Genomic DNA, 25,942 nt, shown 5'->3' with positions numbered 1-25,942 from the left:
TGATATTATTTTCATATACATTTTACTAATTTCCTTTCATCTCTCACACTTCTATTATAGAGAAAGGGCAAACAGCAATATTAAAATATCTCCTCTAATTAATTCCCTTTTTTAAAAATATATATTTTATTGATTTTTTACAGAGAGGAAGGGAGAGGGAGAGTTAGAAACATCTATGAGAGAGAAATGTTGATCAGCTGCCTCCTGCACACTCCCCACTGGGGATGTGCCCGCAACCAAGGTACATGCCCTTGACAGGAATCAAACCTGGGACCTTTGAGTCCGCAGGTCGATGCTCTATCCACTGAGCCAAACTGGTTAGGGCAATTAATTCCCTTTTAATGTGCACGGATTTTGTGCACCGGGCTACTAGTCAGATAATAATGAAAAACTGTTTTTAAATGTAGAGTATGTCTCCCTGGGTGTAGGCACCGAGAGTTCATTATTTTCTGTGAAATACTTGATGTTGCTTATAATAGGCATGTCCCAAGCCATGAAAAGATTTCTATACATACATAAAAGGTGGCAATGACATCTTTCTTGATCCTTCCTGTGCTAACCTGGGACATTTTCCCCCAACCCCATTCAGATTCCATGAAATGTCCAAGAATGTAGCCCCACTTAATAAGTTCATATGAGAATAGGGAGACTGTCTCTTCCACCCAAACGTGTGCTGTACAGCACCCCCTTGTACCAGCTTCTCACTTCTCCAGCAGTTTATTCCAATTCCAGCAATTTCATATTTTAGATATACATAAACATTCTTTCAAGCCTTCCAACTGATTACCTGGGATGGGTAGGAGAGATCCATTTCAAAAGTCTTTAAATATACCCCACAATTTTTACACAAACTTCTTCACCTTGTGTCTTACCTTCACCCAGCACCATAAAGAAAAGTGTGCAAATAAATTCCCACCCATACCTCTATAAGTTGTTGAAATAATAAATAAATTCCTATTAAAATGATGCTCTTTTATCAATTTGGTTTAAAAACTTGTACTACACAATTATGCCCAGTGACTAGTAACATTTTGATATTTTTGGTAATCTAGAAAAGGTTGAGTTCCCAGTATTTGAGTCTTAGCTTTATCACTTTAGCCTCAAACACTACAGAACTCACTTAAGATTTCAGAGTCTTGCTTCTCTCATATGCAAAAGACTGTAACATGGAGCTCAACAGAACCAGTTCTACCCAGTCATAAGGGTATTTGTGAGTAAAAGATAGCATCTGTACTTTTTATTTCGAAAGTTTATATAAAAATTAGAGGTATATTGGTACACGTGACATAAAAGATAATGCACTGTACAAATATAAAGTACTATTGTTTTGACAAGTTGGATAAAATAGCCTTTTGTGGATTGACTGACCCTTGCTAATTTATTTTTACTCTACCAACAGGGTCATCTTAATACACAGCAATTGGTCATGAGACTTAGCTCCTTATTACCTACCAATGACTCTTCTTTGTTAACAGAAGTTCCTACCCTTGATATCCTGACAATTCCCACGGATCGCTCAATTAATATACCCTGTGATACATATCCAGCACAAAATACTTGGAGCACCTTACGGTTCTCAACCTGTGGGTCGTGACCATCGGAAAACACATACAGCATATCAGATATTTACATTATGATTCATAACAGTAGCAAAATTACAGTTATGACGTAGCAACGAAAATAATTTTATGGTTGAGGGTCACCACAACATGAGGAACTGTATTAAAGGGTCACGGCATTAGGAAGGTTGAGAACCCCTGTCAGACATCTTCTGAAACAAAACTCCTGTTCTGTGATTTCTTATTTACCTAATACCAGTCTTAAAGAAAGACAGGAAACACAGGAAACATAGAGATGAAAGAAGCCAACAATAGTTGATAATATTTTCAGTTTAATTAAATTCTAAAAGCACATTAAATATACTTACTAAAAATAAAAAAAAATCTGACAGTGAATTAATAAAAAGTGAAAAAGATAAAAAAAGTTTGAATAGTTTTAAGAGGCTGTCATAAACCTCAGTTAGTAATATTAAAACAAGTGAATATATACCTTTCTTTAAATAAGAATGGGATTTAAGCTAAAAAAAGAGAATTTAAGTTTAAACAAAGGGGGGGTGATTTAAGTTAAAAAGAACTTGAAAAGAAAAACTATTCCTATTATGAATTGTGTTTTGTGCAAGAAGAAATTGCAGGCTAAGGTCTTGAAGTATTTTTTCCCAGTGGCAAATATTTTCTGCCCATCAGCTGGCTATTCACTTAGGCAGCAAGGAAATGATGTTTTTAAAGAAATCATCAAATACATAACAGCTGGTTGACTGCTGATGCTTCAAATTGTGAAAAATTATTGATGTTAATGATAGTAATCACAATAGTTGAAAAATATCTAATTAACAAAAAGACAACACTACTTATGAAGTGCCTTGGTTCAACTTGTAATGATTAGCAGAAAAGCACACTAATATGTTGGATGCAGTATTTTGAAGATCACTCAACTATCAACTTTCCATAATGCCATTCAATTAAATATACAATAAAAATCCAAGATTGTTCATGGAAAGAATTTTGTGATGCTTGTAGATGAGTATATTACAAGGAGAAAGGCCTGAACTAACGCAACATTAAGCTACTGTAGCTTTGTTCTACATTTGTTAAACTTTACACTAATTATAATAATGAGGTTTGGTCTTACAATATACTGCATATTTAATCTTTTTAAGGAGCTTATCAAATTGATTTACAAGATAAAACTTGTTTATGCTATAAGCAAACACATGCATATTAACAGTGTGCAATATCCTGGCTTAATTAGAAAAAGTCCATATTATCTTAAATATAAATAGTATAAAACCACATGGTTCTAATTTGAACTTGACATTTATATTTTAAAACTTATTTATATGGTTTGAAACTTTTTTCTCTTTCTCTCTTCTACATAGAATGTTGTTCTATTGACTCAGTCAATACTAGATTCTACTAAAAATGAATAAAGTGAATTAAGAAAGGTTAAGTGACTCTTGAAGAAAGAGGAGGGATGATGGTGGTGGTGGTGAAGATGACAGACAAGAAATCACTTAAATTTGATTATCAGCTGGTATTATGTTTATCAAGTCAAATGGCTAAATTGCATTCTAGAAGGACCCTTCCTAGTATTCTTGCTCTGGGCTCTAGTCTAAAATTTTTTAAATGAGGTCTACTTTTCCACAATGAACGCATTATCAAAATTCTTGTCCCTCCCTCACTTCCTCTTTTTCTCTCTCCATCACTCAGGGTAGCTGAGGAAAACCTGAACTCTCTTATTATTATCCTCAAATTTAGGTAATCAAGAACTAAATGGAGTATCTGAGCACCACATTTAGCAATAGAGCCTGGAAGTCATGAACTCTGTCCTTTGTGACTCTGCTCTTTGCAACTTAGTTTTCCAGCTTAAGTTCAAGGGGAGTCTTTAATATTCATTTTAAAAAGACATAACGGAATTATCAAAAATATATTATCAAGTATAAATTTTGACATGGGAAATTCAAACTTATTGTTTAGTTAATTACGCTTTAATTTCTGGACAGGGGAAAAGCAGTCACATCAAAATTTAACCTTACAATAAAATCCAAAAGAGTTAATAACGATTGTTTACCTTCACAAATTGTGACGCCATTTCCTGAAAATCCGATGTTGCAATAACAGGCTTCAACTCCATTCCGTATTTCACATTTTGCATTTGGAAGACAAGTCCTGGTGCAATTTTGAGTATAAGAACAATTCAACACAGTGGAAAAACCCACTAAAGAAAACAGAAAAATAAAAACCTTTTCAGAAAGAAAAAGAAAAGTTTCCTCCCAATGTTGAGTTAGAATAAAAATAATACAAATAAGTCTTCTTTCTCTCTCTTTAGATGATAAGGATTTCCCAAGGGAATATTTAGCTAAAAACAGCAGAGGAGCAAGTAAGTAAAAAAGATGAAGGCATTTTTTCTATCTCAGTGTTTACCGAGGAAATCTCAACAAAGCTAAAATTCAACAACCAGCTTTATAAAGAATACAGTGTTCCTAGGACATTGGGCCATAGTATCACCTTCACCCAGGTGAGATCCTTTTAAAGGTAACTGCTGATTGCAAAGCATTCCCCTCCCCGCCTCTGGGAATGATTCTGTGCTGAAATCACAGTAAATTGAGTATATTTAGATTCAAATTTGTGTTCTTTAAAGATGAAGAGCAACACATAACATCCAGAAGGACAAATGCAATTGCTTTTTTCTCTATGTTCTAATGATCTTTTTAAATTTAAATTTTCTATGTTCTAATGGTCTGCCTTTCTATTAAAAACATTCTTTTACATTTTTTTTCCCAGTAGAGAAAATTAAAATAAAACAACATACTGGTTAAAGATTGGTCTTCCGGAAAAGCAACCCCACACACACCTGATCAACAAAATTCAGCAGCAAGACATTTCAGAGTGATTGAAAACGAAGTTGGAAATGGTGGGTTTTTTAGGGGAAAATACGGAAGACCATAGGACCTTCCTTTTTTATTATTGTCTACGGTCTTCTCAAGACAAGCCTGCTTGAGAAGGGACAGTTATGAACCATTCACATTTTCTGAATATTTTCAGTCACCTCAGATAAACTATCCTGACTAGTAACAAGAGATACTTACACACTTGCTTCTAAACCCCAGTCTCCTATAGGGCTGTATATACTGTCTAAACCACAATTAATTCGCCTTCAAGGATGTGATAGATTTTCTTTCTGTACAACATCATCAAAATGGCATTTTAAATGAACCCAACGTCTGGGCTCAAAGTCCCCTTGGAAGGCCAGGAAACTCCCTCAAGTGTTAACAGTTTGGATTTCCCCAAATTTCTGGGCGGGGGAAGGCTCAGAAGAAAGGTCAGAGTCTAAGACTTTGAAGATTTGGGGGATTTTGTCAGCAGGGAAAAAAACAAAACAAAACAATGACAGTCCCTGGGCCCCTAGTATCGCACTCCAGAGTTGAAAGGCCAAAGAGAGAAACATCCTGAGAAACTGCGCCCCTGCTCCTTGGAGACCTGGCCCGTGCCCTCGGCAAGTGCGCTCCACCTTGGAAAACTCCGGTTACCTACAAGCCACGGCCCCCCAGCAGCTCAGGGACGGGGTGCGGGGCACTCACCTAGGAGCGGGAGGAGTTTCATTGGCGGCGGCCGTGGTGGTGGCGGCGGCGGCAGCGCGACTGGGTGTTGGACTGGGTGTTGGACGGTGTCCCCGGGACGGTGGCGGCTGGGCGGGCGCGGCAGGGTCCCGGCTCCGTCCCCAGTGACGCGCCGGCTTCCTCCGGACACTTTCCGGCCTCTGTGTGTGAGTGTGTGTGTGTCAAGCCCCGAGCCTGCCGGCCACGTCCGGCCCGGCCCCTGCCCCCACGCCACCGTGACTTCATTGCCTGGCTCTTGGCGACCATGCCAGCGCCCTTGCAGACCCTCTTTGGGGTCATTCTGTCCCCAGGTGTAGCGGCCACAGCGCCCACCCCACCCAACGCCTGCCTGTCCTCCACCGAGACCCAGGCAGCATCCCGCCAGAGGAAGCATCCAGAGCTGGACAGGTATAGGGGTCCCTCCTACAGCCTACATTTCAGGATGTGGCGTGCTTTTACCCACTGAAAAGGTTCCATAAAAAACCATGGGCCAAAACAGTAGTCAGGACCCCTGACTCCAAATATCGGAGCATTCATTGCCAGTATTCAGCCCTCACTTTGTTGCAGCTCAGAGTGTAAAATAAGGGATATTCTCTAGCATGCCAGAGGTGATGATTGTGCCTGAAAACGACTGAGTAAAAACAAGCAATCAAAAAAGCGAAGTTTCAAGAATTAAATGGCATTGAAATGACAAAAGGATGGTTTCTATTTTCAATTAAAAGTTACCCATACCCTCACCCCCACGCCCATAAGACCTGGTCCAATGTAGATAGTCTTCCTTTTGCATGCTACGATATATTATATAGAAACTGATGATTCAGGTTGAAACATGGAAAGAAGTCTAGCTTAAAAATGAAAAACAACTGGCAGATATGGCCAGTCTATAATGACAGAGAGCATTCCAGTGGTTCTCTCAGGTAGGGTAGAAAGTGGGGACTGACTGCAGAGAGGCACAAAGGATAATTTTGGGGTGGTGAAAATATTCTACATCTTGAATGGAATGGAGGTTACAGGAATGCATGCATTTATCAGAATTCACTGAACTCTACTCTTAAACTTGGTGCATTTATTGTAAGTAGATTATACCTCAATAAAGTTTATTTAAATAAAAGAAATGATTGATGTTTGTACTATCAATACAAGTCAGTTTATCTTTAAAGAATTCGGCACAGCTTTGTCATCTACTGAGAATCTACTTTGTACAGGGAATACCCTGGGAAAGATGAACAAGAATGACCCTTGGACTCCACTAAGGTAATAAAACTACTAAAGCAACAACCCTGTCCAGTTTGACTCAGTGGATAGAATGTCAGCCTGTGGACTGATAGGTCCCAGGTATGATTCCAGTCAAGGGCATATGCTGGGTTGCTAGATCCCCAGGAGGCAGCCAATCTGTGATTCTCTCTCATCATTAATGTTCCTATCTCTCTCTCCCTCTGCCTTCCTCTCTGAAATCAATAAAAATATATTTTAAAAAAAACAACTAAGGCAGCATCTAAAACTAGTCACAATGACACAAGTTACAATGAGATAAATACTTATGTATAGATATATTTTCCTGACCATCCACTGTATTTTTCTAGCTTAATTTAATACCTGCAAAAAGCACCTGAGACCGTAACCACAACAGATGAGGGAAATGAGGAACAGATGTGTGCTGTGACTTGCCCAGGGTCACACATTTAACCTAAAGGACTGGCTTTAATTCAAACTCAGGCTATTTTGCCCCTGAATCTGTGCTCTCAGTCACCATCCTGTGTTCCTTCCATAGTACACCCTCAGGAGAGTACTGCAAAAATGAGAAGTTACCAGTTATCTATTCAGAGGGTCTGAAAGGTGATTTAAATGCTCTAAATGCCAATAAATAAATAAATAATAACGAGAGAGAGAGAGAGAGAGGTTTGGATTTTATTCTGTTGATAATTTGTTTCCTTTTGGTAATTTCCTTTTTTTTTTTTAAATTGACAGTGATTCAGTGAAAAATTTCTGGCAACAATCTGAATGAGGGATGTTAAGGAGACATCAAAGGCAGGAGAGCCAGAATAATCTAGGAAATAGACTCAAAATGTCTCTACAAGGGTAGGAGTATTTGGGTGGGGAGAGAGGGACAGATTCCAGAAGGACTTAGATAAAGACACGCTGATCTCAGGTTGCCTTGCTAAGGTTGAGGGGTATGGTTTAGATGTATCCCTGGTTACACAAGCAGAAGAGAGTTGGAACCATTCACAAAAATAGGAAAGATAGAATGAGGAGTAGCTTTGAAGGGAAAAAAAGCACATTAATGAACCCAGTTTGATAATATAAAGTTCAAGGTATTCTAATGACCTGACTCCATTTATATGAAGCTAATTTTTCCAAAGTCATTTAATATTTCATTATTCAAAAGGTACACATATAGAAATATATTATTATCTGACACAATTTATATGCTGAAACACAGTATCTATATTTTAAATCATTACCTTAAAATAGTTCACAAATCAGCCACATCCACTTACTTTTAATTTTTATCCTAAAGATAAAAATAAAGAGTAGCCAATTAAAAATATCATTCTCTATAATTGCTTAAAAATTATCAGGGTTAAAATTCAATTAAAAAAAAGATATTTTCCAAACTTCTCTTTTGCATGTGTATAAGTAGAAAGTAAAAATTTATTCATATATTTTTATCAAGAAAATACAAAATAGCCCACAGGCAAGCATAAAGTATTTAGTGATGCTAATAGTTTTAAGATTGTTCTTTGTAAAAATTAAAATGAATTAAAAACATATTACTTAAATAATACTATTTTTAAGGAATAGATATAAGAAAATAACTGCATAATTCTGGGTCCATTGTGTTTAAATTATTGAAAAAGGAAGATTTAAAATTTTCAATCCATTCAAATATTTCAATTATAAGTGAGATAAAAGCATATCTTTAAAAAGCATTCTCAAAGACTATATAGCTATAAGTTTAAATCTTATCAATAAACTTCCCTTGGGTACCATTGAGACATATCTAACTTTTGAAGATATAACAATTACTTAGAGCTTGATTTTTGCCCAAGTATAACACATGGAAGTGAAGTCATTTTAAGCTGCCTACCCAATTGTGGTTTTAATACACTATTATGAACACTCACCCTGCAATGTGAGATCTTATCAAACCTATGATTATTAGTTCTATCTTGGGTCTGTCTATAAGAAGCCAAATTAGATAGCATTTTCTTGAAAGATTCTTGGTCAGGTTGAAGTTTGCTATGGTAAGTAGTTATTGTGAAGACTTAGGTTTACTGTAGTTTTTATTTTGAATATATTCTTTAACCTCTTTGGGGACCATTTCACATATTGTAACAAGAAAATAGCAATGCCCGCTGTGCTATATTTTAGTGGGTTGCTAAGTTTATTAATATACATGTCACATCTTTTGGGTATTCCACATCTTTAATATTTAACACATCTAAGTATAGGAAACCAGTGCCCAACTGAAATGAAGATTTTTCTCCAAAGGTGCAATTTATGGTTCCCACAGAGACTGGGACAAGGAACATATGCTGTTTCTGGACCCCTATCATGAGGCTCTGTTTAAGTGTTAATAATACTGTTGGATTCTAAGTGTTTGACCACTATACCTCTAAATATCACAATTCATCAGATAAAATTTTCCACCACAGATCAATTTAGTCAAACCCAGAGTTAACAATGTACATTTGGCAAAAGATCTGTAAAAATGTAAAAAAGGAAAATTGAATGATATGTAAGGTTGGGAAGAATAATCTGATTGCAACATACTCAGTATTGAAATCAAAAAAACCAAAGTGGGACATCAGCACCCCAGTGTAAGGGAATTTCCACAAATGGGTAGGGATTGAGGTTCCATAAGGGACTTTTCAACTGATGCTTCTTAACCTGTCTCTTAGAACTCAAACATAAAAGCAAACAAACATAGGTTTTATTTTTCCCCCATGACACCTCACAGCCCCTCTAGAATGATAGGTAGGTAATAAAAAATGTGCCAATTAAAGGAATAAACAAATCAATAAATATCCACAACAGTGCATAGTAAACTTTATAAAAAATATAAGTTTTTATTTTTGGAGATTAATTAGAAATTGTTTGCCTTAGAAGTCTTTCAGCTTTCCAGATATATTTCATGTTATTGGGATTGAGCAAATATCAATCTAAAACAGAATTTTTGGACTGGAACCCGGATTCTTTGTCCACCGGAGTCAAAGAGTGAATCCATGGGCAGAAGATGGTATAGCAAAGGTGGAAATTTATTAAAGAACAAGTACAGACTCCCACGTAGGGAGAGGGAAAGAGTCCCACAGAATGGACTCCCATGTGGGGAGGGGGAAAGGGTCCCACTGAGTTCCTTTTCCCTGTGGCTTATAAAGGCTGCAGATCCTGGTGCCTTGATATCCCCTCTGATTGGTCGCTATTCCCTTAGACTGGTTACTATGGTAACTCCTGGGCTCAAAGGTCCAACCTCACACGTGAGGTTCTCCCCACTCCTTCCTTACAGTTTTCCTATTCCCTTTGGGCTTTCTTCTGCTTCTGGATGAAGGGCTTCCTTCTCTTTATTTTGGAAATATAGACCTTTTGCTGCTCCCAGCTCCCTCATTCTATGGAAATGTATCCGTTGCAGCTTTTCAACTGCCCGATTCTATGGAAATATACCTTCTGCTGGTCTCTTGATTTCTAAAATTTCCTAAAACCTGTCTTTTTCACCCCCCAAAATTCCTGTTTCAAATCTTTTACACTTAATTTTTAAAAAGTCAGATGAACAGTTTACTTGTAGAGTAATTCATGGTTCCCAAACAGTGGAGAAGTATGTTTTCGTTTTGTTTGTTTTTGTCTAGCGTTAAACTTATGATCAGTATAAAGATTCTACAATTTTCAAACCAGCTATCTGGAGATTTGTGTCTCTCTAATCTAATATTGAGTCTATTTAACATCTATCAACATTTGCCTCATTATAAATTGTTAAGTTTTAATACACATTTCCACTTAGGTATTTTTAACAACTTCATACTCTAATTAAAAAACCACCTAGTATTTGAAAAACACTTAAAATTGAATTCTCAGACTATGAACAGAAACACTTGACTAGCTTTTATGCTACTCCTTTTTTTAGTGAAAGGGGCAAAAAGCATCTGGTAATTTTCAGAGTTGACTGGAAGGGAGGAGATCTGAGTTCCTTCCCAGTCTGGTCATTCAATTGTTTTGTGACCTTAAGAAAACTCACTAAATCTTTCCATTATTCTGTTTAACATTTGCAAATGTTCCTGTTTTGTATGATTTTTTTTTCTTTCCTATAGTTCATAAAGATTTATAAATTAGCATCCAAAGGACAACTCAACATATATTTGATCCAGGCATTGTTTTTTAAAAAGAAAAAAGCACTTGCATTATGTAATTGTTTGCATTGTGACCAACTTCTAAATTATTTTATTAATGTACTTCCCTTTGTTTGGACCTTTTCCATGTCACAGAAATATTAAACTGACCTCATTTTCTTTAACGGGCGGCATTTTCAAAATATAAACCATGAAACCATGCTAAAATCACTTTCTATTAAATATTGTTAAACTTTTTAGCTATGCCTTTAACAGGTTGGAGCATTGATTTATTCATAGTTAATTGCTCTTTTTCATTGAGTTGTCCAAATAGTATCCTGAGAGGTTACAGAATCAATCAGGAGGTAGGATTAATTTAAATTCTTTCTTTAAGTATGTGATGCATTGTACTTACACTTCATCTACCTCTGTGTTCTGCAATCACTAGTTTATTATATCTTCTTACAATTCCTCACAATTGCTCAATTTTTCTTAGGAAAATCAAATATTGTAATTATGTACTATCAGCATACTTTAGTTGCTTGTTATTCAGATCATCATCATTAGTAACATGCGTATTGAAGAAAGAAGTCTCTGGTTAGTTCTCTGGGGCACATTATTATTAACTTTCTATCACTTAGAGAATTATCTTCTTATTCTTACTCTTCAATTTCCTTTTTGTGACAAATCTTTAATCCCAGGCAAGATTTAACTTTTCCATTGTAATCTCTTTTGTTAATATCCTTCAGTGAGAAGTGATTGGCTTAAAAAACTGAAAGCTAATTGGAAGTCTAAATAAAAACCATTAGCTTATAATCATTTGTAATTTATCTCATTAAAAAATTATTAAAAGTTGCCATCAGGCCATGAGATTTCCCCATATCTCTTTCTATAACCACAAATGATATGAATACTGCTGTTGCCAACCAACTGCTAATATAATTTTGCCAACACAGAAATAATTAAACAGCTCTAAAGGTAACCATTTTCTTTTCTAAAAGTCATGGTGACATAAAGGCATCATTGCACATAACTTATACATTAACATTTAAAATCAAGGGCTAAGATATAGAGTTAAGTTTCCATATGTCTTTAAAATTATTTAAAAACCAGATGTAGTAGTTTTTCAACCAAAATTCTTAAATACTGTTTTTGCAAATTTTAATTGCACCAAATACTATTTTTAGTAACAGACTATAATGTCATCTAAAAAAATCTGTCAATAAAAATGTTTCTTTGTTATAAGAAATTAGATAAACACAATTGTTTTACTGAATGACTTACAAGCAAGTGATGGAAATCTGGACTAATGATCAATTTTGGCGATAATTCCAAGAATATTTCTTCCTATGAATGGAATTCTAGAGAGGGAAGGGGTATTTTAAATGACGTGTCTTGTAAGTGAATCTTATTTGTGAAAGGCAAACAAAATTATTTAAGGTGTAAGGAATACTGGTATAGAAAAATTCTCAATTAATTTTTAGGGGCATAAATGTAACAGTTCCCAGAACACCGGAAGAATGAAAAGCTGTTTTTTCATTAGTAGATATTCAGGTATCTACTAAAATATTTTAAGTTTATTTTCTAATAAAAATATACATGCTTAAAATTAAAATAATTGTAAACTAAAATGTAACAATGTTGGTCGTATGTTAAATTATTTAGCTGTGGAAGATAGAAATGGCAGTTAAACTATTATCAACATAATTGACATTTAATCCTGAGGTTGAAATACTTTCTTAAAAGTGTTTTCTCATTTTGCTTAATTGAATTAAAGATAAAAATAAAATTCAAACATAAGTAGTTAACATTTATATTAATCTAGGCACTTACTCTCCTTAAGAAAAATGAAAAAATTGGGCTACTGATTAAATACTTTCATAAGCAGTTTTTATTTGATTTCTATTCAATCATTGTATACTATTGGCCAGATTTCTTTTCTGTGATTTTTCTTCATTTACTTTTAATTACTTTAGTATTCTAGTATGAGTAATTTATCTTTTAAATATGTCTCTCATTGCTCCTATATTTGTGAGAATAAAAATGTTTTTATTTATATTTGTTAGAAAGTACATTTGAAAACTTTATACTAATGCATGTTACTTCAAAGCCTTAATCCTCTGTTGACTGTTTTGTTTTTGAAGGCTGAAGTTAATCATATGCATTGTTTCAGTACTAAGATTGTTAAGGTTATGTGTGCACTTTTTAAGTGATGTCTTGTTTACAGTGTTCTGTGGCCCATTACTGTAGCATTTTAGAGGCGCCATATGATTATGATCTTAGAACTTATCTTGTAAATATACTAATTTTGTTCCATTTCCCTACTCTCCTTGTCAAGAGAATGGCTGCATCCCATCTTTTATTTTATTTAATTTATTTATTTTTAAATATATTTTATTGATTTTTTACAGAGAGGAAGGGAGAGAGATAGAGAGTTAGAAACATCGATGAGAGAGAAACATCGATCAGCTGCCTCCTGCACATCTCCTACTGGGGATATGCCCACAACCCAGGTACATGCCCTTGACCGGAATCGAACCCGGGACCTTTCAGTCCGCAGGCCGACGCTCTATCCACTGAGTCAAACCGGTTTCGGCATATTTTATTTTTTTTAAACTACTTATAAAGCTGTCAACAAAATGGATGAATTTTGTACCCCTGTCATCATAAAATGTCTGCTCCTAACCAAAATTTATCCTTGAATTTAAAGTACACCTCATAATTTCACTATGCAAGAAAGTTACTGAGCGATAACATGCCAAAATCATCTATTTTATTGGAATACTTAAATGGTAACTTCTTGGTGTATGTTGAGGGCTACATAACAGTGACAACGTATGTATATGATAAAATAAGTTGCCCAGACATAATTTTTAATGTATATTTTCTCTCAAACTAATAATCTATTATTAGAGTAGCAAGTCACTCTAGCATGGAGTCATCTCCAAAAAATGTAACAATCTGTGTAACTTCTCTATTAATTACCTAAGACCCTAGGAGCAATAGAATATAAAAAAAGTATTTTTAAGTGCCCTGCATTATCTGGAGAACTGTGCCCCAGTTCATATTTATCACTATTCCAAGCACATCCTCATTGATTCCAGTGGCTGTGTGTGCCCAAGGGCTGTCAAACTTCTTTATCTTCTGAAGCCAAAGGCATTGCTTTATCTACATGGCCTGATATTTATATCAGAACAGGAAACACACCACCGTCCATGGCCATCCTTCCTGCTTATCCACATGCTTCAAGACAGTTAAAATGGCCTGTGTTTTATGAGAATTTTTAAAAATATTATGATTAAGGGAAACTATTCTGATTAGGTGATTGGAATCATATTGTAAGAAATAAAGTAAATTTCATAAAACAGCATAGACTGAGCTTCCATGTGATGAATAGTTCTTAAAGACAAAGGCTCTTAGCATTATTCCATTAGAGCCCACTTAATATGTCGCCTGTTAGTCATAGAAAGATTTTATCTTTCATGAGAAAACACACACTAACAGGTTAACAAATCTATATAAAGGTAACTTTTTGTTAGTGAAGAAAAGAAGCAAATAATTCAAATTTTAGTATATTTCTCAATGTTGCTTTGCTTTTAGGTGTAGCATCAGTATCCTCTACTCACTCATTAATTCTCCAGCCAACATTATTGAGTGTCTACTCCATGGCATACTCTGTGTGACAGTCTGGAGATTCAGAACTACAGCATAATAAAATGGTCTTAGGGTCTAACTCTGGGTTTCCTGGACAGTGAGCAGCTGGGACTTGGAGATGCCCCTCTGCTTTCTTCTCAAGGAGTGGCTGTGCCAAACCTCACTTCCCCTGGTGCCCAAAGGTACCCGGCTCCTTTTTCAGACAACTCTTGGCAATAGCTGATTTCAAAATTCAGACTTCCTGGCCCCCAAATTGACTGCAAATTCCTTCCTCTGCAATGGACAATATTGATCTCTTATTCACCCCACCAAAAGGGAAAGCAGGGCTCTCTCCACTAGAAGGCACATCTGTACTTCAGGTACAGCACAGATGCCTCCAGCTGCAATCCTCCCCTGGGGGTGATGGGAAGACTGGAGGGCCGGTGCCTCTTCTTCTATTGCTGACCTTGGGCTTGAGAATTTATCTGGAGAGATGCTTTGCTAGACATACCTGGTGGGTTTGGAATCCAGTGAAGGGGACTTTCCCTTCTGTTTTCCCTTCTTACAGCACAAGCCTAAGAAATTTTTTTCCTGGGGCTAGGAGTCTTTCTGTATTAGCTACCTAAAATCAGTTTTGACTATAATGTCCTTGGGAGATTAAAAGTTTTCCTTTGGGTAGTTAGGGTAGGATAGAAAACTTCCTCCTGATGGTGATGGAAAGAGAATCCCTAATCCAAGCTATCTTTGGAAATCAAGAATGAGTCCTCACAGTAACTTTTAGTCAGTCTTGTTCCTCATATCATAAAAGTTGACATGGCATGTTTTTTTCTTCATTAATTCTAGAGTTAAGCAAGAATAAAAAAAATAATACAAAGAAATAATTGTCAATAATGTTACAAAGAATGTAGCCTGTCATGATAGTGCGGCAGGGATTGCCAACCCTCACTTCCCCTGGTGCCCAAAGAACTTCCCAGCACTCTTGCAAATAGCTGATTTCATACCCTTGGTGGAGAGATAAACCAGTGTTGCCTCCCAGAATGGGCAGAGTGGGCTACCCCTAATTTCATTTAATGTTGCACCCTGAGCTATCTTGACAGGCTCTGCCTCCTGTGACCCTGAATTGGAATAAGAGGTTGGAAAAGAATTATCTTTCTTGTTTTTATTCATCTTTTAAAAAAATGTATGCATAGTTCATTTATTTCACTGATTAATATTTGAAATGTAGAAATTTGGTGATGTTTTAGTAACTAGAGATATACCATAGGAACTTAACTCTTATTTATATCAATTAACTGATAGATTCTTGAAAACTATGACTTTTGGCAAAAATGACATATAATGAAACCAATTTTCCCATAGGCCAATTGATGTAAAAACTTCCTATGGCATATTTCTGGTTACAAAGACATTATCAAATTTCTACATTTCTAATATATATTGACAAATATTTTGAGATGCAAGTATGATGCATTTTTGAAACTATAACCTGTTTGCAAACAAAAGTACAACAAAAAATCAAAATTATAGTAATATTTATTTTCACATTATTTTCCTTCACTTATTTATTGAGTCCAGGCATCAAAACAAAATTAAGGCAATTGTTTTCTCAAAATTTATTATAAGATAATAGCTTTAATGTTGGATGTCTATCCAAAGTATTTGAGCATATTGAATTTATTATAATGGAGCCTCATGTTGTAAATTTAATTAAAAAGATCATCCCTGATTGATATATAAATGTTACACGAAAGTACTTCTGTGTGGCAAGCCCAAATTCAAGTGATTTAACTGCTCATGACTCAATTTTCTGGGTGCTTTCCTTAGTCTATTAAAAATAATGAGAAACCATCAAGATTTCAAAGAAATCCATAAGAACTTTGTTCAATCAAAGGGTTACTGAAATATTTCTAGAGAGTCAACATGGTGACTTTTATAGATTATGAAAATGATCATGAAAAAATAAGATGGTATTTATCAGCGTAATATGAAAAAAGCATTACAACATGCTGGAAATGATAATGGGAATTTTTATTAATTTATAACTATCACAGGATGTTTTTGTAACACAATCTCAGGCTTTGAGGAAGCAAATGTGGCTTATAGATAAAGTCTTTTGATTCCTAAGTAGTTTGCATCTTAAGTGAAATACTCAGAACTAATAGCATTGAGTAAAATTGTCAGTTCTGGTTTTACTTTCAAATGCAATTATTAGATGACATTAGCTTATTGATATTGGTGGATTTTTATACATGGGTAAAAAGAAGATCTTTTCATCTTTACAAAATGTCTCTGTAGTGCTATCTAGCACATGCATATTTTTGCTATGGATCAAATGTATTTTCCATAATCATAAATAAACTTAAAAAACAATTTATATTATATTAGAAATGTTCTGACATTGATAATTGATCAAAAACAAATTTAGGGGGAAACGTGAAGGAAAAGTTGATGTACATTTTTCAGTTATAAATAAAATAGAGATTCAATAGAACAACATAAGAATAGTCTGAAAGTCTTTTCACATTATGAGGGCACATTAGTGATGAGAAACACCATTTGCTCTGTGACTTACAATTGTTTATGGAATTTAATTTCTTTATTCTCTGTGTTCCTGTGTAGGACTTTATCTGTTTTGACCCTTATGCTTGTCTTCCTCAGTGATGCTATTTGTGTAGAATACCCCACACTAGACAGTAAGTTTCCTCAGGGACACACCCTGTCCTGTGCAGGTATCTACACTAATAAAAGAGAAACATGGTAATTGGCGTACGACCGCTACCCTTCCCATTGGCTGATCAGTGAGATATGCAAATTAACTGACAGCCAAGATGGCGGCCGGAAGCCAGGCAGCTTGAAACTAACATGAGGCTTGCTTGCTTCAGTGACGGAGGACTCCAACGTTCCCCGCCTGCCGCTGCAGGCCTCTGAGCAGGCAGTTTGAAACATAGTAACAAAAATAGAAGCTAAACAAAACCGCAGAAACCAGCTTTCAGCTAGCCAGGATCTCAGACCTGGAGTTGATACAGAGTTTCGATTGTAGAACACAAACAAAGTAGATACCTGCTTTCAGCAGCAGAGGCCTAAGAGCTAGAGCATCAGAGCTAAAGCTGGCTCAGAATAAAAAAAAAAAAGAAAAGAAAAAAAGGAGCAGTTGCAATCCCAGCCTGAAAAAAGCCCTCAGCCCCTCACCCAGACTGGCCAGGCACCCCAGTGGGGACCTCCACCCTGATCCAGGATACCCTTCAGGGCAAACCAGCTGGCCCCCACCCATGCACCAGGCCTCTATCCTATATAGTAAAAGGGTAATATGCCTCCCAGTACCGGGATCAGCAGAGCCGCGAGGCCTCCTGGCACCAGGATCAGCGTGACAGGGGGCAGTGCCCAAACCCCCTGATCACCCTGCGGCTCTGTGTGTGACAGGGGGCGGGGCCACAACCTCCCTATCGGCCCTGCTCTGTTCCTGACAGGGGAAGGCACCCCAACCCCCTGATCAGCCCTGCTCTGTGCCTGATAAGGGGGAGTTCCCCAACCCCCTGATTGCCCTGTGGCTCTGTGTGTGACAGGGTGCAGCGCCCCAACCCCCTCTCCCTACGGGCCCTGCTCTGTGTGTGATGGGGTAGAGCCATAACCTCTCCATCGGCCCTGCCCTGAGTGTGACAGTGGCAGCGCCCCAACCCCCTGATCAGCCCTGCTCTGTGTGTGACAGGGTACGGAGCCCCAACCCCTCTTATGGGCCCTGCTCTGTGAAAGTCAGGGGGCAGCGCCCCAACCCCCTGATTGGCCCTACTGAGGGTGGCATCGCAACCTCCTGATCCGCCCTGCTCTGTGCATGACAGGGGGTGGCGCCCCAACTCCCCAATCGGCCCTGCTCTGAGCCGGACCAGGGGCTGCACCTAGGGATTAGGCCTGCCCTCTGCCACCAGGGAGCAGGCCTAAGCCTGTAGGTCGTTATGTCCCGAGGGGTCCCAGACTGCGAGAGGGCACAGGCCGGGCTGAGGGACCTCCCCCTCCCCCCCGAGTGCACAAATTTTTGTGCACCGGGCTTCTAGTTGATATATAATTTTGGGTCATACCCTATGTTTACTCGTTGCCACCCACTGTGATACCCTATCATGTGGATATTATAATAGCAGCAATGCCTAAGAATACCTTGACACAAGTAGTCTCATACTGCAAATTCTCCTCAGTTGTTAGTTGATTAATGAGTTACACAAAACAAAATCAAACAAACTGATTTGGTGAGTAACTTCTCAATTAGTATATCAATACCCTAAAAAGTATTGTCATCTTTTGACTCTGTAGTTCCCATTCTTTATGTATATTCTAAAAATAAATCCCTAAATTTTGACACTTTATGCACCAAATTAATTACTGCCACTTTAATTACAGCATTCACATATTGAATACAACTTAAGAACTCAACAAAAAGGAAATAACTAAGGAAACTATGCCACAACTAGTCAATGTTAACTGATTACATAAAATTAGTGATTGTAATTATAGGGGAAAATGGTTATTTTTATTTATTTTTGGCTAAGTTCAAAATGATCATATCAGTGTTACTCTTTTATTTAAGAACAATTTTACATTCATAAAATAATATCAGAGTAAATAGATGATTCATTTCAAATGCAATTAATTATAAATATATAATAACTCATAGAGTAGAAATTTAAATTTAAATTTTTCATTCAAGTATATATTAACAAAATATTTCCAGTGAAGCAAAAATAATATAAATTGAAAAGTAGATTTAACTATGAAATATTTAAAGCAAAATATTTAATCATTTTATAAAACACTGTCTTAAATAAATTGTCAATATATTTAATGTTAACTCATGTGTATACTTTTGTGTAGACTATTCTCTGATGCTGAAGAAGCTCTTTCAGAGTCTGCATTCATCCAGAGAACGATGAAGAGAGAGACTGTAAAATAACTCCAAATACCTTATTCAAAATCTTCCATCTTGAAAGACATCCCTTAGTTGATAGCTTTGAGGAGATCATTTAAAATAAGATATTAGTTGTTTTTTTCTACTGAAGGCCTGCTCTAAATTTTTGTTTTGTTACAAAAAATAGTTCCCTGGTTTTCCTTTTTTAAGTTTTATCATAAATAAATGCAGTTTTGATGCAGACTTATCCAGATAGTAGTTTCAATACTGTTATGTTTGTATTCCATTCAATTGGAATGCCTATTAACTAAAGTAAGAGTCTTCTTGCAAAAGATTTGCCCTATCACAATACAGTTGCTTATTTAGACTAACTGGCACAGAACTGTCTAGGTTTATAGGTTAGTAATTGATTTGAGTTTTCAAATTAATTATGAGTCACTATGTGCCATCTGAATAAAATGCTGATTCAGATTTTTAAAAAAAATATTTTTAATTGATTTCAGAGAGAAAGGAAGAGAAGGAGAGATAGAAACATCAATGATGAGAGAGAATCATTGATCAACATGATGATATAGTGCTAACAGAACAGACCAGTGTATTAATTATTTAAAAAAATATATTTCTTTATTGATTTCAGAGAGGAAGAGAGAAGGAGAGAGAGATAGAAACATCAATGAATCATTGATCAGCTACTGGATGGGGATCAAGCCCACAACCCAGGCAAATGCCCTTGGACGAAATCAAACTGGGACCCTTCAGCCTGCAGGCCGACACTCTATCCACTGAGCCAAGCAGGATAGGGCTGTATTAATTCTTAAAAATAGCTCTGGATACTGGAATAACTGTACACAATAAATTTCACAATCACTTTTAAATGTTACTTATGGAGACTATTCATTGACATGGCAGATTAGTCTAGGAAAATTTTAAGTAAATAACAGAAAAATACCAAAGTACATATATATTATTAACACTAATAACTACTAAGTAGTAAATATTTTGTTATTTACCAGCCACCTTAAAGCATCTGTTAGATATAAGTTCATGCACAATTTGAGGTAACTCTATGAGTGAAATGTGCCTTATTATTTAAAAAATGAAGATCTGAGGATTAACAAGAATAAAATGTGTCTAATACCATCTATTGGTGAGTGACAATGTCTGGATCCCATCTCAAGGCCCATGGTCCACCTGTCCTATCAACATTTTAAAATTGGTTGCCTGCAACCTATAATAAGGGATGTGTTCAGCACGGCAAACTCAGTAGGTGAACAAACACACACGTGGAGACTTTGCCTATATAGATACATAACTTTAAAGAGCACCACATACTAACTTACTCATTCTTTTTAGCTGTGTCCTAACAATTTGGTTCTGCGTTCTAACAAAGTAGATCCACCTCTTCCTGTCAGAGCAACAGGAAAACAAACTTCCTCTTTCCAGGAGTGGTCTCCTGAGGTAGCCAAATGTCTTGGCCAATTTGTCAGAAAAACATCTGAATACCAATTGTTGAAAAATCAGAGTTATTGTTTTACACAAAATGACCTGGTATTCTAATAGATAAAACTAAACTGTGCTCAGCTTAACTCCTTTACTTATCTAGCAGTCTATTTTCTGACCAACATCCTAGCTGACTCACATAGCTATCACTGTTCAAATCAACAAGTTACAGGAAGCAAGTTGCTTAGTGGATAGAGGTAAAAAACGAATAGATCTGGAGTGCATACTAAGGAAATTCCTGCCCCTATGCTAAGTACTCTTACTCTACAGTTCCTAAAAAGGCAAAATCCTGGTCAAATTTTACATGTCCATCATAAAACATTTGTTCCTTCATGCGTTGAATATTTATTTATTGAGCACCTAAGAGCAATGCACTATGCAAGGTAATTCTATATAATAAAAGGCTAATATGCAAATTGACCAAACAGTGGAATGACTGGTCACTATGATGCTCAGTGACCACCAGGGAGCAGATGCTCAATGCTGGAGCTGCCCCCGGTGGTCAGTGCGCTCCCACAGGGGGAGTGCCACTCGGCCAGAAGCCAGGCTCATGGCTGGCAAGTTCAGCAGCAGTGGCCGAAGTCTCTCCTGCCTCCACTGCAGTGCTAAGGATGTCTGGCTGTCAGCTGTCAGTTGGACATCCTGCGAGAGCTCCTGGACTGCGATAGGGCACAGGCTGGGCTGAGAGACCCTCCCCTAAGTGCACAAATTTCGTGCACTGGGCCCTTAGTGGGGGTATAACAGTGAACAAGATGCAACCTGATAAAGCTTATGGTTTGCCTGGGTGGGTGTGGCTCAGTTGATTTGGCATTGTTCAGTGCACCAGGAACAATATTCAGTTTGATTCCTGGTCAAAGGAACATGCCATGGTTGAAAGTTGTGGGTTTGATTCCCTGGTAGGGGGTGTGCAGGAGGCAGAGGATCGGTGTTACCCTCTTACATTGATGTTTCTCTCTCTAAAAATCAGTAAACTAGCCCTAGCTGGTTTGGCTCAGTGGATAAAGCATCAGCACATGGATTGAAGGGTCCCAGGTTTGATTCTGGTCAAGGGCATGTACCTTGGTTGTAGACTCAATTCCTCTGCCCTGGTTATGGCTCATGGGGGAGAGACAAACAACTGATGTGTCTCTTTCTCTCTCTCACATCGATGTTTCTTTCTCTAGCTGTGCTCCTGCCAATGGCCGTGGCAGGATGGTGGAGCAGGTGAGTGGGGCCGCCAGGCTAAGGCCAGGCGCCGGTCGCTGTCATCAAGGTGAGCCTCTGGTGGTTACTGAAAATTCTTTGCTTCTGTGTGCCACAGTCCCACCTGCCGCTCACACCACCCACCGCCGGCGCTGGAGCTGCCGCTTTCACCTGCTGCCGGTGCCTGGCACCGGCCCCAATCGCTCGGCACCGTCAGGGGGTGCGAGCAGTGACTGCCAGCCCCAATTGCCTGTCGGGGCTTCTCTGCCTCCCCCTGCTCTTGAGGGTTGATCAGGGCCGGCAGCAGCCTCTTGCACCCACTGCTGGCAACAACCCCGCTGGCACCTGCTGCCGGCACCAGCCCCAATTGCTCCATGCCACCAGCAGGTGTGAGCGGGGTCAGTGCCATCAGCACGTGGGAGTGGAGGAGGCGGGAGCAGGGCTACCAGAAGACAGGGGACCACTGGGGGCCATGGCAGGAGAGGTGCGGAGGATGAGTTGAGACCGGCCCCTGTGCCCACCACAGCCTCGTGGCCCACAGTTCCTTTCAAGGTGCACAAATTCATGCACTGGACCCTAGTCATTAAATAATCAAAAATATATACATATATAATACATATGTATTATATTACATATACGGTTCCTATACAGAAATATAAATTGGATATACTGTAGAAAATTAAGTGTGTTAGTTGCCTTGATGGAACTGCCTATCATCCACTTCTTTGTGTAAAGGGACCAAGGTATTTTCTGAAAGATCACCTATACTAAGAGAACAGGGCATAAGGCAGACAAATTTATGCCATTACTAAAGTTATGGTATAGTCCACAAGACCACTTTTATCTCTGATACTCCTGCAGATTTCAGATGTTCCCTATATTACACTATCAACAAAAAAAAACAAAGGTACCTTAGACTATATAATGCAATTTGGAAGACCTGTATATAAAACATTGTGAAATTTTAATGGAAGCTTTTTATAGGAAATTTAAATTAATAAAAAATATAAGCTTGTCATATATATACAAACGAATCTATAAGTTCAATTAAATTGGAAATTAAATATGAATAGTTTTGAAAAAAACACAAAATACAGTTGTCTCAACTTTTTTGGAACAAGTATAGGTAGGCAACAAGTAAAAAGCCTGACAATATCAGGTGTTGGTGTGGATGTAGATCAAGTGAAATTTTATATTTTGGTATATACACTAAGAGAAAAAATACCCTAATATCTACCATTCAGCAATTCTATTCCTAGCTATATAATCAGAGAAACTGTTTCACATGAGCTCTGATAGACAGAAACAACAATTCATAGCAGCTCTGTTTATAAGACCACACACACACACACACACACACACACACACACACCATAAAAAACTAGAAACAACTTTTCTTAACACAGGAAAGAGAATTGATAAATAACTGAAGTACATTCACGCAATGGAATATTTTTCAGTAATGGAAATAAATAAAACAAAATACAAAATAAATGGATATTTTAGAAACATAATGAAGAGAGAAAAAATCAAGTCACAGAAGTGGACATAGGTATAATTCTATTTTTATAAGTCTCAAATCAAATTCACTTATTGCTCAGGGATAGGTGTATGTGTGCTAAAACAATAAAAAGCAATGAGATTATATTTTTAAAAATCAGGGTAGTGTCCACTTCTGGGTGAGATACAAAAATAAAAGACACAGGAGTTATAGACAGTATGTATAGTGTATCTAGCTTATTACTATTATAAAAATGAATAAAATATACACAAAAGAATGCAGTTGTGCTTGAATAATACTTGCTATAAATGAAATAAGTCTATATTAAAAAATAATACAATTACATCGTGTAACTTCTTTTCTTGTGCTGTTGACCCATGATATTGTCCCAGTCTTTAAAACTCTTAAAGCATTTATCATAGCTATATCAACACAGCAGGCAGCTGCAAATTAAATGATGGCAATTATGACATTTATGCTTATGTTAAGTTCTGTTGTATCCCTTGGGCTGATAGTACTTAGATAATGTGTGCTCTATTTAACTATCCTCGTGAGGTTGAATTGCAATGAGCTACACTGTTTTTCAGTCTGCATCAAGATAAGTTCCATGATTAATTACACAAAAAACATCTTTCTTTTAGTTCAATAAAATTCACATCTGACCTTTTAGTAGAGCAGCGGTTCTCAACCTGTGGGTCGTGACCCCTTTGGCGTTCGAACGACCCTGTCACAGGGGTCGCCTAAGACCATCCTGCATATCAGATATTTACATTACGATTCATAACAGTAGCAACATTACAGTTATGAAGTAGCAAAGAAAATAATTTTATGGCTGGGTCACAACATGAGGAACTGTATTTAAAGGGCCAGAAGGTTGAGAACCACTGTATTAGAGTCCACATATTCTTTAAATTAAGTACCTTTAAACTAGGAATTACAATATATTTCATGAATATTAACTCTATGCTCCCTGTAAAATTTCAAGAGAAAACGTTAATATTGCTATCCTAAACTTTCTGCATATTCATTTTTTAAGTGAGGGGCATTAGTAATAAGCTGTTTAGTATTGTTTCCAGGTATTTTAAAAATGAATTATTAATCTTTGCAAATACTTAGTCTGTACTCAGTTGGATAAAAAGCAGCTTTGCTGTATCTCAGAAAGATAATTTGATATGATTGTATAAAAAAATCTAGAAACACTGCCATGGATTATTTCAACACTCAAAAATAAAACTCTGAAATAATTGTTGCTATAGCAAAGAGGTGCCACGCTGAGGCTAATTACTGACATGCTTCTTCCTAGGAGCCATACATCACAAATAGTGGTTAAGAGTACATGCATCCAGAAAGCCTGGGTTCGAATCTTGCTTTTGCTTCTTCCAAGTTCTGTAAATTTTGATTGAGTCTTGGTTTTTGTCAAGGAGTTTAAAGACTATATCAGCCTCATACGTTTGCTTTGAGCATTAAATGAGAATACACATCAAGCATAATTCTTGTTTATATTCATTTTCAATAATGTCAGCAACTTGTCATCATTTTATATAATAAAAGCCTAATATGCTAAATGTCCAATTTTCTGGTCATCTGTTCAACCAATCAAAGCTTAATATGCTAATGATATGCTAAGGCTGCTCAACCCCTTGCTATTATGGGCACTGACCACCAGGGGGGCAGACAGTTGACAGGTCAAATAGTTGCTATGACATGCACTGACCACCAGGGGGCAGATGCACTGACCAGTAGGTTAGTTTGCTGCTGGGGTCCAGCTGATCGGGACTGAGCAGGACAGGCCAGACACACCCTAGAGAACTCCCACGGTCCCTCCCTGGCTGGTCAAACTCCAGCATCCCTCCCCCGTCCCGATCATGAACTTGTGGGGTACCTCGGCCTGGCCTACACCCTCTCACAATCTGGGACCCTTCAGAGGATGTTGGAGAGCCGGTTTTGGCTTGATCCCACAGGCCAGGACAAGGGACCCACTGGTGCACAAATTCGTGCGCCGGGCCTATAGTTATTTCATAAGCCTTTAAATATTATTGTGGAATACTTCCAACTATCAATATGTTGACAATAGACTTGATTAATAAGGAACAAAATAGATTTTAGCACAAAAATTGTGTTCACTGGTAGAGCCAGACAAAGTAGGAAGTAGGCAAATTTGATCTCATTCTAACTTCGCTTCCACATTTGTCATTCCTTGGATTTATACCCTTCACTAGGTCCCCTGCTACTTAGCCCTCTCTCAAACATCAACCACCTTTCCTTACACCTGATCCACTACATCATTACCTAGTGGAATATGTGCATAATGTGCATTGTTACATTAGCTAATAATAACTGAACCTATGCAAGAATATTTAAACTTTTTTATAAGACACAAGGGAGTGAATCACTTAAGGTGAAAATTTAGGACTAAGTAGATCAGTAGAGGATACTTTCTCACTTCAAGTTGCATGTTCTATCTCTCCCTTTGGCTGACTTAAATTGTGTTTGATGATGAAATAACTGTATATCTATCTATCCACATGTATGCATATATACATAGATATACACATACTAGTGGCCCGGTGCATGAAATTCATGCACTCGCGGGGGGGGGGGGGATGTCCTTCAGCTCTCTCGCAGTCCGGAGTCCGGGAGCCCTCAGGAGATGTCTGACTGACTGCTTAAGCCCGCTTCCTGCAGGGAGCCGGCCTAAGCCGTCAGTCGGACATCCTTAGCACTGCTGCGGAGGTGGGAGAAACTCCCGCCACTGT

At 37.4% G+C, this 25,942-nt stretch overlaps 1 protein-coding gene across 1 annotated transcript in view; it reads right to left on the bottom strand.

Annotated features, from left to right (window-relative positions):
* ADGRL4 (adhesion G protein-coupled receptor L4) overlaps positions 1 to 5,312 on the bottom strand; it is a 108,437-nt gene extending 103,125 nt beyond the window's left edge. Inside the window, exons 1-2 of the mRNA XM_059689083.1 lie at positions 5,138 to 5,312; positions 3,628 to 3,774 (exon numbers count right to left, since the gene is read on the bottom strand). Coding sequence (XP_059545066.1) covers positions 3,628 to 3,774; positions 5,138 to 5,159 — 169 coding nt within the window. The 5' untranslated portion in view covers positions 5,160 to 5,312. The remainder of the gene's footprint in view (positions 1 to 3,627; positions 3,775 to 5,137) is intronic.
* Positions 5,313 to 25,942: the final 20,630 nt, after the last annotated feature.

Source organism: Myotis daubentonii, chromosome 3, assembly GCF_963259705.1.
Source record: "Myotis daubentonii chromosome 3, mMyoDau2.1, whole genome shotgun sequence".
NCBI lineage: Eukaryota > Metazoa > Chordata > Mammalia > Chiroptera > Vespertilionidae > Myotis > Myotis daubentonii.
The sequence above is the reverse complement of the archived record's forward strand: the minus strand, read 5'-3'. Positions and strand labels throughout refer to the sequence as shown.